Raw genomic sequence first — 17,114 nt, 5'->3', positions numbered from 1 at the left:
ACTGCAATAAGTGTGTGACAAGGCTGGCCCTTTGAAATACAGGTACAACAGAACGTTATGGTGAAAGAGTACAGCAGGGTCCCCCATCCTGCAGGAGCCTCGTGGTGCTTTAGGTGTTTTCGCTCAATAAACAATCACAACGCCCGGTCTGGGAATCGAAACCGCGAGTCCGCTGTACTAACCACTACGCCTCCACTCTCTAGAAATAAGGAAGGCAAGTTAGAGTTAGCTATTCGTTATTCTACATTTCAAATATGCTTCCTTGAAATATTTGTGGGAGAAAAGAGCCGTCACAATTATAAAATCGTTATTATCCTTTTAGCACGCATGGGAGACAACTGTAGACGTTTTTAGTCTTATTTATTCTGACCGACAACGACATTGAATCGACGCTTTGCTAAGGTCAAAATAACAAAAAACAAGCCCAGAGTTATTTCCCTTCTTTAGCAGAGTCCATGCTGTCCAAAGGATTTGGAACAATTGTTCCTACTGCACCTTGTATAGTGGGATTGAAATGGTTTTCTTGCAGACACCTGCTGCCACCTACAACAATGGGGTCAGTCTTGTGAGTAACAACTTGCAGAGGCTGCCCTATCAGTTAACACCTAATCTTGTATTCCCTACCCTGGGGTTTTCTCAGATCTTCAGAGGTCACCTGTGAGTAGGAAATCCAGCTGGGTTCTTACAAGGCCCAATGGAGTCATTTTTTCCCACTACAATCTCAGATTCTGTAAAACAAAGAAAAAGGTCAAGACCCCCTGTTGTGACTTTTCACAAATGTTTTATAAGCCTCTGTCAAATGTTGATTTTCATATGGTGTCAGAAAATCTGATCGAGCCACAACATGGTTGACCGACTTGTTAGAAAAAGCAGTTAAATCTCTCTCATATCACATTCTGCAGCGTTAAAACTATAAAACATGGGTCACTTTACATAGACATTCAAAAACAAGATATAACCAATTCACTCACACATTAAGAAAGATATGCTTATATACATAAAAAAAAATATAAAGTTTAGATGGTCATGGTCAGAATACTTTTGATACTATGTCTCCTTCGCAAGAACTGACTTGTGATGGCTAAGCCAGCGTCTTATTCATCATAACAGGCACTCTGTTGGTTACGACGATGAGTGTTCTGGTCGATCTGATCAACAGAACAACTTAATAAATTGACATGCAAGTGATTGAGTACTCCACAGACAAATGTACCCTTAACATAGTTCTCAGGGAGATTCAGCACGACACAGAATGTGCTAAGGCTGGACGTTTGAAATAAAGGTACAAACCATTTTTGCCAGCTGAATGGACAGGAACAATATGAAATAAAGTATCTTGGACAACAATACAATGCACCATCAAGAATCGAACTCACAACCTCACTAACCACTAAACCACATGCCTTCATGTCACTAACTTACGGCCTCACAAGTCTGCACCACACTCCTCATGCCATCAACTTGACGTTGCATATACACATGCACCACACCAGCAGTTGCACATATCTGCACTAAACGGACACTGCCTTCAAACCATGTTTTACATATTAAAAATAACGAAATAGAAACACGGAGTAAGAATACTTTAAATTTTTCTTTTGCTTTTTTTATTGAATAGACAAGAATATTTATATTCTTTGTATTCCTGGTCAAGAATATTTCTACATTCTTTGTAAATCTGGAGAAAAATAATTCTAGACTCTTCACTGAATGTTATCATCATTGTGATTACATTTGGTGTGACTAATACAAACATTCAGTATTGCTAACAGACCCACCCAGCTATATACAGAAACACATCCACATATTAAATTACATAGATGATGATGACGATGATGGTGATGATGGCGATGATACAGCAGTTGATGGCAATAATGATGATGATGATGTACATAATTAAATGGACAAAAGTAAGATAAAAGGAGGCAAAGAGTTCAGATAGACCTGAAACTCTTATTGGAAATGGAAGGGGGTTGTTTAACAAAATCAACAAACAAAACAATAAATAACAATAATAATAATAATGATAATAATAATAATAATTTACAATTCTTTGACTCACAGTTTGAATTTCACTGAAAGACAGAGAACCCTGTAGAGGGCAATGTTGACTACCAGAATATAAGGAAGATAGTAGAAGACGATGGCTGTGTGTGTATATACTCTGGCTAGCTGCAAACTGGGTGATTAATGGAGTTTGTTTGTTTTTTTTAATTAAAAGGGTTTTACAAAGTGTTGACCTGGTAGATCTGATCTACAAACCATTGTTCATCAGGAGAATCACCATCACAGTACCTAGTCACAACAAAAGCAAACAATTCTTCAGATACAAAAAAAATATATATATATATAAAGAAATAAATAAAGCTAGTAAAAAAGATTTTCAAAAATTGGCAAAAAAAAAAAAAAACGATTCTCTCCGTCAGAAATCAATATATAAGCAAAAAAAATTAAAAACTTGATAAAACAACGAAATAATATGTTTTATATAAATAATAATGGTTTCAAATTTTGGCACAAGGCCAGCAATTTTGGGGGAGGGGCTAAGTTGATTACATCGACCCCAGTACTTAACTGGTACTCATTTTATCGACCCCGAAAGGATGAAAGGTAAAGTCAACCTCAATGGAATTTGAACACAGAACATAAAGACAGACGAAATGCCGATAAGTATTTGGCCCAGTGTGCTAACGTTTCTGCCAGCTTGTTGCCATAATAATAATAATTTGACAGATATAAGGCCAGGGTGAGTGTGTGGAAGAGAAGTCAGTTATATTGACACAGCACATGACTGGTATGTATGAAAATTAAGGTCAGTCTTGATGAGATTTGAACCCAGAATGCTAGTGGGACATAACTAAATACCTCAACATATTTAGCCTGTCATCCACCAATTAATAATAATAATAATAATAATAATAATAAAAACTTTGCAGCAATGTGCCAGATTATTGTTCACAACCTTGTCACAGGTTTCTCAGCCTGTTTTTTTTTTTTTTGGTCTTTTTGTCAAAGAACAGTTGATAAGTTCCGATATCAATTCCTTCTGTGAGCTAGATATGTTGAAAATATTGTTGGAGTTATGGTAGTAAGCAAGCCCCTCATGAATCCAGTTGGTTCAATGTCCCATAACAGTAAGATGGAGAAAGTAGACAGGTGAGTGGAATAGAGCTGCAAATTTAGATGTGATGAACTGCGATAAACTAAGGCCTCCACAGTATGTAACCAGCCAGAACAGCAAAAAACGCAACAATAATAACCTTCACAATTAACTTTCTGCTGAGATGTTTCCTCCGCTTCCAACGCCGTTCATTTCTAAATTCAAAATTTAAAAAAAAAGAACAGAAAGAAATCAATTATCAGAATTTCAGATTTAGGTTTGAAAACAAAAAAATATTTTTGTAACTGGGACATAAAAGTTATTTGAGAAATGAAAACAAGAATTTGTGGTACTCATGCATTTCCCCAGCAACATTCACCTCTTTCATTACTATATCTCTTTTGAAATGTATGATCCTTCTTTCAATTAATTTTGAAAATTAGGAAGAATTTAGTGAAATAACTACATAATTATTATGGTAGTGTTTATAAAGAAATTTTGATGGAAGGTTTAAATTTAGATCCCTTTAGATCGAGAATTTTCTATTATAGAACTAGGGGCAACTTTAGATTGATTGGTATCAAAAGGGTTAACTCTTTAGCACTTAAATCAGCCATAATATTCTACCTGTTTTATGTTCAAGCTGACCAGATCCAACCTCTCAAACCTATTCTAAAAATAAACACTCACACCATTGAAATCTTGAAGCTACAAGATAATTCATGGTTAATTCAAAACTGGGAATAATTTGACAGACTAATCTGAATGCTAAAGAGTCTTCTATTGTTCCGGGGGTCTTCATGTCAGCTCAATTAGAGTCACTATTTGGTTTCTTAAGATACAGCTCTCTGATAGTGCACTGATAAATTTTCTTTTTACTTTGATTAAGCAGGATAATTTTGATCCTTTATCCTCAATTGAATTAACCCCAACCCCCAAGTACTGACAGGTAGCATCACTACACTGGTGTACCACTGAAAGGTAAAGTCACCATCAACATAAAACGAAGTCAAAGTATAGGGAAGCAAGATGGAGTTGTTCAAAGAAAACATCAATAAGAATTAAAATTCATATTTATGTTTTATTTGGACAACTCTAAATACTTTGTCTTCGTTTTAACACTTCAAAGAAGCCCTGTACGAAAGAGCCAGTGTTTTTATGCTGCCATTGGTTTATAAACTAGCTGAACAATTATGAAACAATTTTCGTTCTTCATGCCAGTGAACTATACATTTCTTTGGTACCTATTTACAGTTAAATGGACAGAGCCAGAGAGGTTAAAATAGTCAGGGGCTGGGAATACAGCACAATGTCAGTAAGCCTTCTTTTAGCTGCTGCAAACTGACTTTATCATTAATCTCAACTTTCTCAATATATATATAATGTGCATGTGTATCTTTTTTTCTATCTTTCAGTCATTAGACTGCAGTCATGCTAGGGCACTACCCTGGAATTTTTAATTGAATGAATCGACCCCAGTATTTTATATAAACATGTGTGTCTTATATAAAACCCAGAATAAAAGATATCAAAGAACAAACTCAACCCACTTCCATCTCCTCTAACAACTCAATAATCCTATTGAATTCTATAAGAGTGGGGAGGAGAGAATATCAGCCCAAATAGAAGGGTTGGTGTTTTGCTGCCGTTGTCTTTGTAAACTATAAATAGGAACCATAAGGAGGTGAACCTTATTACTGTAAATATTAATAGCTATACCGTTTTCTAAGATAGGCAGAAGGTTGGAAAACTGGGAGAGTCGAGTTACTCAGTACTTTGCAGATATTTTGTTTTATATTTGACCCTGGAGGGATAAAAAGGTAAAAGTGATGTCAGTGGGATTTCAACTTAGAATGTAAAGAGCCAGATCAAATACCACAAAGCGGCTTATCTGATACTTTAACCAATTAGCATTTGAACCATATCCAGCTCAAATATCCTGTTTTATATTAAAACTGGCCAGATATGGCCTCTTACACCTACCTTACAATGTAATTCTAAAAATAAACTGTTACATCATCAAATTCTCAAAGCTACAAGACAACTTGATTAGTTCAAAATAATGTAGATAAATAAGCAGGGTAATCTAGTAATCTGAATGCTGAAGGGTTCGTTAATTTGCCAATCTACAACCCGTAGATTGATATTTTATCAAGTATCATGACTGACCTCAAATCCTTACCCGATTTATTGCATGGAACAATTTTTTGATGCCTATTCTACGAAGTCAACAGTCAATATGTTATGCAACTTATCGCTTTCATAATATACTGCAAATGTTCGACTGTTTGGTTTTAGATCACAAAATCACAAGTTGTTAGTAGAAACCAAATTTACTTTTATAACCTCATACTTTTCTGTCGGTCTCCTGCACCTTCCAAGCCTGACTATTGATATAAAATCTTTCAAAAATTTGTAACAAAAATGAAAGGTCAACAAAACAGAATGCTGGTTCTATTTCTCTATGATGGAGTTCAAACTGTGAAGACTAAGTAACTTAGCAGAAACAAATGAATTTAAAATGAACGTACATTTCTGCTGGTTTAGGTGTGGTAGGAGGTACAAAATTATCCTTTATTAATTCAGAAGGAGGGTATAACAGATGTATATCACAAGCTGTGGTGATGAGCTCTTCAAAAGGAAGATCCTTTGGCAAGTGCGATAATGTATGGTGAACTGATGCCATTTCACAAGGACATGACAGAATTTCCTTTTCTCTGTACAGAACAATCTGGAACAAAACAAAAACAAAGGTGGTTTTTTTGGGGGTTTTTATTTATTTATTTATTTAGCATACAATACTTGAAGAGACTGAAGTGACATTCATTTCCTCTCAGGCATGATTCACCATGCCATTCTAATGAATAGCATTCTTATTATTATGAGAATTTCTTTTTATTTGAAAACAAATTCACAAAGATTCAAACAGTTGCTTTCAAAAAAAAAAAAAAAAAAGCTGAAAAATACATAAATGTGCAATAAAACAACAACAAAAAAGTGTTGAGTAATGAACCCTGTGATATTTGTTCTGTACCAAGTTGCAGATACGCCCTTATCACTGAAGTTGTCAAAGATGCAGTGAAATAATGACTGGGCCTTTTGGAAACCTATAACCAATAGTACGATTGTACACAAATTGCAATCTAAAATAAATTAGTCTCACTGCATGGCACACTAATGCCTTATCAGTAGTTTCATTGAGAAAACTGTGTGGAAGCCTGTTGTGTATTTGTGAATGTTCATCTTTTACCACTTGTCAATTAGTGCTGATTTGTTTGCATTAACTTAGCAGTTCAGCAAAAAGAGATTGATAACCATAATTATCAGATAGAAAATAAGTGCTGGAGTCAATTTAATCAACTAAACCGTTCGAGGCAATGCTCCAGCATGACAGCACTCGAATGACTGAAACAAAAGGGTAGGCATTAGGCAAAGGCGGTCAGTCATGGAAATCACACCAAAGCAGACACTGGGGCATGATGCAGCTGTCTGACTCACCGGATCCTGTTGAATCATCCAACCTATGTCAGCTTGGAAGATGGACATTAACGGATGAGGATGTACTAGACGTAAAAAAAACAAATCTCAACCAACAGCCTTTCAAGAACTTCAAATATTCCATTGCATTTTGGAATATTTCATTATTTCTTTACAGTCCCAATTAATCAAGGACCAGTGAATAAGAGAGCTGTTCTGGGTTCTGAGAATGAGGGTGGGGGCAAGATTTGATGGCACTTTACCTCACAATATTTATTCTTACAGACAAAATGAAGTACTGAGAGAAATAATGATGTATTGCAACCATTAAACTTAGACCAGCATAGAGTAATGGGCATTGAAATGTTGTTGATGATATTAGGGGGCAAGAGATTTAGTGACAGATAAGTATATTAGGACCTTACAGTTCTTCATTCGTTCACATCTAATTTGTTTCTTAGTATAAATTTCAGCAACAGCAGAAAGTCTTGCCTTTACAAGTAGTTGGATATGAAATAATTCTTTCTACTGTAGACACAAAGCTTGAAATTTTGTGGGGACAGCTCAGTCGATTACTTCAACCCCAGCGCTTAACTGGTATTTATTTTATTGACCTCAAAAGGATGAAAAGCAAAGATGACTTCAGTGAGGTATGAACTTAGAACATAAAGCTAAAAGAAAGATTGATGGACTGAAACTAGTTAATTCCACGAACAGAAATCCTTTAATTTTTCCTCTGCTAACCTTCTTTGAATTTCCTTTCTTGTCTAAAAGTTCTTTAGCTTCCCCAGGCTTGACATTATTCAGCACAAGGCTTGATAAATCCATGAGCTGCAGAGGATAATCCATGTTCATTCCTTCTTTTGATATCCTAAGAAACAACTAGACCTCTTACATGGCGTGCAATCTTTTACACACCTTACATGGTGTTCAACCAATTAAGGGAAAAGTTTAGGACGAGTGACTTTCCAAAGATAGGTACGGACTGTATGGTTAAGAAGCTTACTTCACAAGTTTGGTCCCAGTGCACAGCACCTTGGCAAAATGTTTTCTCCTTTTTGTCTTGGGCAGTCCAATGCCATGCAAAGGGATTTCAATGACAGAAAGCTTGTTGTGTCTGTGTGTCCCCGTTTATATATATATGTCAAAAGTATGTGTGTGTGTGATCATGTGCATGTATGTTTATATTGCATGTTTGTCATTTCTTTGAACAAAGCAGTGATGATGTTGACATTGCTGGTTGACATTACGACTGGTCACTCTGCACTTTTGAAAACCTGTGGAATAAAGAAATCCCTTACTTGAAAACAGGTAAGGGTTGGCAATAGGAAGAGCACAAGGGTAGTAAAATGAAACTGGTGGTGGACCACATTATGTGTAACTGCTATTGACCAACACTCAGGTCACCTGCACCCTACTGCCCAAAATCCTAATCATCCACACCCTTCTGTCTGACACCCTAGTCACCCACATCCCCCTACAGTCCAACACCTTAATCACCAGCACACCATTGTCCGATACCCTACTTTTTTTTTAAACCCTCTGGTCACAAGTAAGCTATGGTTTGAGATGATAGTCACCAGTACCCTACTGTTTGAGACCAGTTACCCATAAAACTCTTGTCCGACACTCTAATTTAACCCATATTAACTCAGCTGTCAATTCTATCATGAACAGAAGTAGAAATATGATAAGCGAACAGTAGAGATGTGTCACTACAATACGTGAGAGAAAGGTTAAAACTTACAGCGGCAGCAACATATATAGGCATCAATGGATGGGAAGCTATGAAGAAGTCATATAACCTGACTATGTGACGATATTCTTTCAACACATGACCATACCACGTGATAATCCAGCTGAGACAGAACATTGTACCAACTTCAGCCCTGCAATAGAAGTGATTGAGTCAGTATGTATATTGGATATAGAGTGTGTGTGTGTGTGTGTGTGTGTGTTTGTGTGTATTAGAGACAGTAAGGATATGATTATGCATATATCAGCTCTGCAATAGAAATAAATGAGGCTGTCAGTGTTTGTATTAGACATAGGGTGTATATTACTAGCAGTACACACACAAAGATTCTGCATAATTCAGCCTTGCTATGGAAGTGATTCGGATAGATCACAGTGTGTGAGAAGAAACTGGACTTGGAAAAGCCGCTCACCAACCAACTGGTGCAGAGTGCATCTGACTGCAGTATTGTGCAAGAGCATTTGATCTTCAGTCACACAAAGCCACATCAATCTACATGTGCTAGCATGAGCCATTTGTTTAAATTTGGGGATTTGTCACCAATTAAACAGAGAAGGATTTGGCAGAACAACATATTTGTGTGAAATTCTGTTTCAAACAGAAAAATATTTATGGAGATTTTTCTAATGTTACAACAAACCAAAGGAAGGATTGTTTGAGCTGTATCAGTTTTTCACATGGCTATTTGGGTGTTGATCTGTGGAAATTGTTGCCTGACGAAGGAGCAGGCATTTGAAAACCTCCCTGCCACACTTTCTATTCAAAACAGATCAATAAAAGACACTTACTTCTGAAGATAGGCTTCAAGTTTGGGATTAACTTTGGCCAATATTGGGAAAACATAATCCATTATAACTTTGGTCCTCTCCATAGTGCTACCCATATAGTCACTGCCAAACAAAGACAGAAAGAATGTTCATAACAAGCAGAAAAAGAATTTCACTCAACATCAATCTCAGTTTAAAAATGAGAAAATATCTTTAAAATTTACAAACAGTAAAATGAATTTTTTTTTCAAATTTAATTTCCATCTAGTCCAACTTAATGCTTGAAGATAGGAACAAGATACTAAAGACAAAACTACATCGTATTTGCCTTCTATTTAACAAACAGTTGTCACAAACATTACCTATGCCTTGTATTTATCAGGTATTTATACCACAAAGCTATATCTATGTCCTATTTTAAAGATATTTATCACAAGATTATGTTACCTATATACTATATGTTTAGTCTAACACTTCCCCTTCTCCATCACCACCTTCAATAATTCTTTCTACTATAGACACAAGGCCTGGAATTTTGAGGGAGGGGGCTTGTCAGTTACATCAATCATGATTTTATCGACTCCAATAGGGTGAAAGACAAGTTGACCTCAGAATGTAAAGGCAGACGAAATACCAAGCATTTTGTCTGGCATGCTAACAAGTCTATCAGGTCACTGCCTCTATAATAATAATTTCTTAAGGCACGTCAAGCTAAGCAAGATTGCTGTCTTTCACACATACAGGCTTGTCTTTTCAGGTGCTGGTGCACCTGTGCCAGTGAGGCGTAAAAAGCACTCTAATGGTTGGCATTAGAAAGGGCATCCAGCTGTAGAAACCATACAACACACAGTCTGGATAGCTCCCTGTCAAACAATCCAACCCATGCCAGCATGGAAAGTGGATGTTAAACAATGATGATGATGATGATGAAGGTCACATATTTATAAAGAAGGATGCAATCAGTTGACTTTTTATCAACCCCATCTGACCCACAAGGATAAAAGGTAAAGTTAACTTCAACAGGATTCGAACTTGCAATATAAAAGCATGTAATTAAAAGACAAGGCAATCTGGCCAGCCATCAACAAAATCTACCTGGCTCTTCTTCCCCTCCAGCCAAAACTAAACAGAATCCAATACAAGCAAACAGAAAAATACTGTGATTTACCTTAAATGTGAGATGCTAAGTCTATCTACAATGGCATATGCAAGGTCTTCACCAACAGTCAGCAGGATTGTAACACAAATATCATGGTAGCCCTTTAGATATCAAAGAGATAACATCATAGTTAGTAATATCATATATCACAGGAGAGAGAGAAATAGAGAGAGAGAGAGAGAATGTGTGCGAGAGAGAGAGAGAGAATGTGTGCAACAATTTTAAAATATCAAGCATTTAGATTATTTTTTTCAACTTCCACTGTTCTAGAATTGTCACAACCCTTAAATTCCTAAAATTCTATTATTTAACCCTTTTGCATTCAGATTACTCTGTCAAATGCTATGCTTATTTGTTCACATTCTTTTGAATTAATCCTGCATAATCTTGTAGCTTTGACATTGTAGCATAGGTGTAAGATGCTGGATCTGCTCGATTTTAACATAAAACAAGATATTTGGGCCAGATATGGTCGGTTAAAATGTTAAAGAATTAAAAGAAAAAAATCCCACAACTTTTTTTATTAATATTATTTCTATGAAAGACCCTAGTTTCTTCCTATCTCAATGCTTAAAAACAGAAGTATTGTGGTCGATTTATTTGACTAAATTCTTCAAAGCAGTGCCCCAGCATGGCCACAATCCAATGACTGAAACAAGTAAAAGATATAAGCAAGACATGACCCTCCAGTCTGTCTTGGAGGGCAGTAACTTTGAATAGCAGAGAAAGCAGATGTAAAACAGGGATGATGATATTCTTTTCTACTCTAAGCACAAGGCCTGAAATTTTGGGGGAGGGGGCCAGTCGATTAGATCGACCCCAGTATGCAACTGGTACTTAATTTATCGACCCCGAAAGGATGAAAGGCAAAGTCGACCATGGTGGAATTTGAACACAGAATGTAAACAGGGATAACGATATTAAAATATTAAAGCTTTAGTAAATGAATTGATCATAAAAAGAAGAATCTCCAACCTGATAATAATGCAATTCTGGATGATTGATCAGAACATGAAGAATGAGGACCACAAGTTTATCCTGAAGAACCAGTCGTTTATCCTCTCGCATTCCTAAAAGAAGAACAAAGAACACTGAGAGACAATACGTAGAACACAGTGATAAATCTTCACCAATGATGTCTAATGGCTCTTATTAACAAGATTCCATCAAAATTTCTTACATTAACCAGAAGAATTAGCAGAGACACAAAGAATTTTCTCTATGTTAATTCTTATAAAATTCACAAGTAATGGTGTCACACAGTACAAAGGATAGCAGGAGCACCACTAGAAACTGCAGTGTGTGTGTGTGTGGGGCAAGTTGATTTAGCAGGGATATAAACCCACATAGCATTGTTATATAGTGTACACTACTGACCCTCCTTCTCTCTCTCTCTCACCCCCACTATCAATTGTCATGTTTCTTAAGGTAAAGTTTTATATCTCCCATACTATTAGAAGTGCACATACACAGACATTCATACACTCAGCCAAGATCATATTCAAAGGCTATTTGAGTGACAAACATCAACACACCTGAAACCCTACAGACACCAAATATACTTCTCTTTCTGTCGATTCCATTGCCACAACAACACCCTTCACTTCTCTGAATTAACAAACTGCATACCTCTATCCCAGCTTTCCTCATTTCTATTACATCTCGCATCCCAGATGAAGCACTTTCCTTTTTATTGTTTCCTCATTCCCCTTCTTACCCAGAGTGCTCCCAGCAATACAGCCAACCCCTACTCTCCTTCCTCTCTCCCATCAACATTAACATAATCCAATACAAACCTGGAGGAAACCTCGAAAGAGATCTTTCAACATCCAGGAGAACTTGCTCATAGTCTCGATGAGTTTTTAATACTGAAAGTTCTGGAACAGAGCAAAGAAAACAAATTACATTTCTAATGAGTGGACTGCATGTGTTTATGAATAAATTTTGAAAATAATTTGGAGAGAATAATTAAATAGCTTACAATTTTCTTTCAAAAATCATAGTGCAAGATTTTGTCAGGATGTAAGACGCCCTCAATTTAATGAGGCACTTACAAGAGACATTCTTAGGCTTTTGATAAGGTACCACAATCTATAATGTAGTGGTTGAGAGAGCCATGACGGCCTTATATAAGAAAGGATTAAGGAGAAGCAATGCAGGGCTTATATATAAAAGTACTTTCAGGGTAAGGAAGTATTAGCAATGAGTTCAGCAAGGAAATTAATGTGCAAGAAGGTAGCCAACATGGGCCAGATCTTAGCTACTGACCATGGTCTAACAGATGAGTTCAAAACTGGCTGCCCATGCTGATAATCAAGTTCTTAAAGCTGAATCAGTTGAAGAATAGAGGGAAAAGATGGAAGCATGGTCTTGAATTGAGAGAGTTAAAAGGTTGTAATTGAAAAAAGCTCAGGGTGGTATTACTTCTGCTGGCAAAAAAAAGGGCTTCTCTTTGAGTGAAGGGCAAGTTGAATGATGCTTGTATATGAAGTATGATACAGCATGGTTGAGAGACATGGGTTGTGAATGTGAAGGTCATTTTGAAGGTTGATAACAAATGAGATGAGCATACTTTGCTGGGTGACTTGTTAATGTGCATCAACGATGGAGAAAGGAGAGCAGAGAGAGAGAGAGAGAGAGGAAAAAAAGGGCATCAGTATTCCCAGATGGAGTGTGCAGCAGAAAGGACTGCACTGGTTGTATGTACATGTGGTGTGGTTGAAGGTCAAGCCATAGAAATGGAAGAAGTTCATAGAAGATGAAAACTGAAGATGTGAGGTCACAAGGTTCTGGTTGGTTTGAGGTTAGGATAGAAGACACTTGCTCAAGGTGCTACACAGTGGGACTGTACCTGAAACCATGTAGTTGGAGAAACAATTTTTTCAACCACAAAGCCAAACTTGCACCTATTAGTAATAAAAGATTAAAAGAAAATGTAGACCAGATAAAAGAAACTTACTTGGTGCTGGAGGTATGTTATCTACATCGATGTCTAGAAGCATCGGCCAACATCGCTTTCTGTTTGCACTTTTCAAAAGTCCTCCTGAACTGATGGCAAAACGCCGGAGTTCAGAGACAGAAAAAGTTGGATAATTTATGAAGTCTTTAAGTTTAGAATCTTTCTTCTCATCTCCTCCTGTAATAAGAAATAACAAAATTCAAACAGCAACAACAACAACTATTAAATGGTGATCTTAGATAACTTAGATATGTTTCAACTAAAGATTGGTCCAGGCCATGTCTAACTTAACAGCACCACCTGATGGGATTAGCTAAATCCTTATGTCAAGTTTTGTGGGTGTCTTAATGTCAACCAGAAAATTTGAATTGTTGAGAATCTTTTTAACTTGGGTCTTATATGTATTGTTCGAATTTCTTTGAAACAGGAAATATATGTATGCTCACTGGGTTTGTAAAAGAGAGCAAAGCTACAGGAAACCAAAAGACGAATGATCACAATAAGCAGTCAGCTACCTTACCCTAGTCGTTACTACTCCCCAATGTGAATGCACTGAATGGTGAGCATATTCATTCCAACCAATTATTCATTTAACTCCAAATAATCAGACAACCTCTCAGTCTTTGTGCATATGTATCCAAGTGTGTGTATGTTATGTGAGATCATGTGACAGTACAATATGTGTGATTAACTTCTATAATTGCACAAAGCCCATTGTTTCACCCAAGCAACAAACCGAATTAAAATTTATAATAAAGAAATACTTCAATGGAGATTAGTTTTTGAAATGAAGGAGTTGTGGCCTAAAAATTAGGATCCATTATTATCGAATTATTTCTATCAATGACATCAGACTTCATTTAGTAAATCTTCATATTCTTTCATTGAACCTAAGTATGGGACAATGCTTTTGTAGTTTTCATACAGATCATTTTGTAATATAAAGCAGAATTTTGTCTATATTTCACCTTTCCATTACTATACTGCTAATGAAAGAATACATTACCAATGCTGAAAACCGTTTGGAAAATACGTCAAGAATTTGAAAGGATTTAGTTATGGGAGTTCCTATTTCAAATATAAGGTTCTTAAAATTATGGAGACATGTTTTAATTTAAATATGAACACTTTAAAATGAAGACATTAAGTGGGGGTTGCATCATAGAACCAGACGTGGTGGTCTCAGATGTGAAGGAATCAGAGATGGACTGAGCCATTGGGCAATCGGCACTGCCAAAGGGCCTGCACTCTAGTAAATCAATGCTAAGGGACCTGGTAAACAGTTACGCCTGAGGGTCCTTAATACTCTCAGTCCGTCCCTGATGGAATCAAAAGAAGCATTCGTATATTTACTTCTTTGATCCTGAGAGAGAGGTTTCAAGAAAAATCTGAAGCCAACATGTTATTCCACTGACAGACAAGGTTAACGTTTGACTAACTCAGCGATTATATATAACATATGGGATAACCATGCATCTCCTTAACACTAAGACATCTGTTCCTGTACCTCTATTGCATCTGAAACTAATCACCTTCCACAACGCCAGTTCCCTTATTTAAGAAACTAGTACGCATTAACACACACACACAATAAATATTGGTTCCAAGTTTGGGCACAGGACCAGCAATGTTTGGGTTAGGAGTTAAGTCGGTTACATTTACCCCAGGAAAGGATGAAGGGTAAAGCTGACCTCGGCAACAGACGAAATGTTGCTAAGCATTTAATTCGGCGAGCTAACGATTCTGCCAGCTCGCCGCCCTACACAATGAATATTAAAGAACTAATTACACATACACACACTGATAACAAATAATTATAAAATGTAGAAAAAAAACCAAAAAAAAAACAGGGGAGCCAATAAAGGGGTAGTCGTTCGATATGCAAGAAATAATAGCCAAATCACCCACAAATCTCACTCTCGTCTTCAGAAAGAACACGAAACATTGGATAATATAAATGTAGAAACAGCAGCCAAGACGAGATGGTCATGAATGAAAATATGTATTCAACAACAACAGCAACGCATAGATAGTATCTACAGTTACAAACGAAGGTATTATGTACCCGTGTATCTTTCGATCTAAACTGAAGCATCAGTTACACAGGTGTTTTAGCTTTCATCTTCACTGCTTTCAGATTTCTGGGAGAGAGATGCCTGCCAATAGCAACAGATAAGCTGCTGCTGCTGCTTGTAACTATGTAAACCCGTTCCTACCTCTTTCGGGGTGGAATAACTAGCCTAATTCTTCAAAAGTATACACACACACACACACACATATATATACGGGGGGAGGGGAGACTGAGAACTTCCTGGCTTTGGGTAAAAGGAAATACAGGGGGATCAGTTAATTATGATTTTATCTTCTCAGATTCCTACAAGAACTCTGAAGGTTGGGCTTCCAGCAAGGTCTGTCGCGAGAACCTGAAAGCCAGGAACTTTTCAGCACCCCCTCATATGGAAAGGGGACATCGATATATCCAAGTGTAAAATGCACCAATCGACGCTTTACGAAGTGAAAACATACACCTATGCAGATTTGAATCAGTTCTATAAATAGGCAGTGCGTGTGTGTTTATGCGTTTTCAGCCCAATGGCTGTGGCCATGCTGGGGCACTGCCAGTGCTGTCACCGTTTCAATGGTCTTTCTCTTGACATATGCTTTTTGTGAAAGAGAGAGTTCGATATGGCTACCCTCTTTTGAGAGTTTCTTGCCGTAATGTAGGTTCATCTCGGACCTTGAGCAGCAGGAGGTCAAAATATATATACACACACACACACACACATTATATATATATATATATATATATACACACACACACACGTCCGTATTCTAGAAGTTTGACAAAAAGACAACGAAATAATTATTGAGACCAATATGATTAAGAGTAAAATGCACACGTAGAACACACACACATATATAAATTATATATATATATATATAAACAACATCCCGGGCAACAGTGGGCATAAAATAGTTTGAGAGAAACAACGCCAAATGGAGAAAGATAATGCTTCAAATTTTACACGACTAAATGAAAAAGATAAATAAGAGTTGGAAAAACAGCGAATGTACATTTGAGAGGAAAATGTTACATAAAACAGCTGGAATGGAAAATGCGGAACTTGGTCGTTCGAGAGGGTAGAAATAGCAGCCAAATCTCCTTCAAATTACAAGCTGTTTACAACAATGGTGACTAACATATTTGTATAGTTTAAGTAAGTATTATGGAAACGTGCGAACAATTTACAAAATTTTACCGAATTCTTTTAAAACTTACAAAGTTTCTTGGTCCTATTTTTGTGGGGTTTTTTTTTTAAACGAAGGAAAACTAAGAAATACATTATATAATATATACGTTTAAGGATTACATACAAACATATGCATATATATAAATATATATTGTATACATGTGTGTTTATATCTGAATGTCTATATACACACTTGAGTACAAATGAAAGGGCACTTATACATACTGTAGAGTTTATGTATGTGTATACACACATACATATATGTATATACAAGTACATAAGAACACATATGTGTACAAACGTACAGATGTGTGTATAAATGTGTGTGTGCGTGTATATATATATTAATACGTATGAATGTGTGTGTGTGTATATATATGTACATACCAGGACGTTTACGCCTTGCTCCCACCGGTGAGCTTTGCACCGTTGAAAATTTAGAATCTCCATGAAAATTCGATTGAGGAGGCGATACATCAGCTTTAAACCGTTTACGTAAGACGAAATCCGTGTTGTGCAGAGCAATCGGGTTTGGTTTGCTCTGTTGTAACATATTCAAGCGACCATATTAACAACCTATTCTGTCCATTTTCCACACCTCGTCTCTTCCATGTCATCTACTTTCTCTTGCCTCCATGTGATATT

General features: G+C 36.6%; 1 protein-coding gene across 2 annotated transcripts; it reads right to left on the bottom strand.

Moving 5' to 3' along the window:
• Nucleotides 1-1,575: 1,575 nt before the first annotated feature.
• Nucleotides 1,576-17,114, bottom strand: LOC106869195 (TBC1 domain family member 20). 2 transcript variants are annotated; one of them, XM_014914831.3, is made up of 10 exons: nt 16,857-17,114; nt 13,219-13,395; nt 12,056-12,136; nt 11,235-11,329; nt 10,269-10,360; nt 9,122-9,223; nt 8,325-8,466; nt 5,632-5,831; nt 3,261-3,315; nt 1,576-2,295 (listed from the first exon to the last, which is right to left on the bottom strand). In XM_014914831.3, exons 1-10 carry the CDS (start codon nt 17,020-17,022, stop codon nt 2,287-2,289), a joined length of 1,119 nt encoding a protein of 372 aa, XP_014770317.1. In that variant the 5' UTR covers nt 17,023-17,114; the 3' UTR covers nt 1,576-2,286. The 2 variants fall into 2 exon arrangements, with proteins under 2 accessions (XP_014770317.1, XP_014770316.1); XM_014914830.3 differs by lacking the exon at nt 1,576-2,295 and having other exon boundaries at nt 2,463-3,315.

This window comes from Octopus bimaculoides, chromosome 20 (assembly GCF_046866305.1).
Source record: "Octopus bimaculoides isolate indiv1 chromosome 20, ASM4686630v1, whole genome shotgun sequence".
Classification (NCBI taxonomy): domain Eukaryota; kingdom Metazoa; phylum Mollusca; class Cephalopoda; order Octopoda; family Octopodidae; genus Octopus; species Octopus bimaculoides.
The sequence above is the reverse complement of the archived record's forward strand: the minus strand, read 5'-3'. Positions and strand labels throughout refer to the sequence as shown.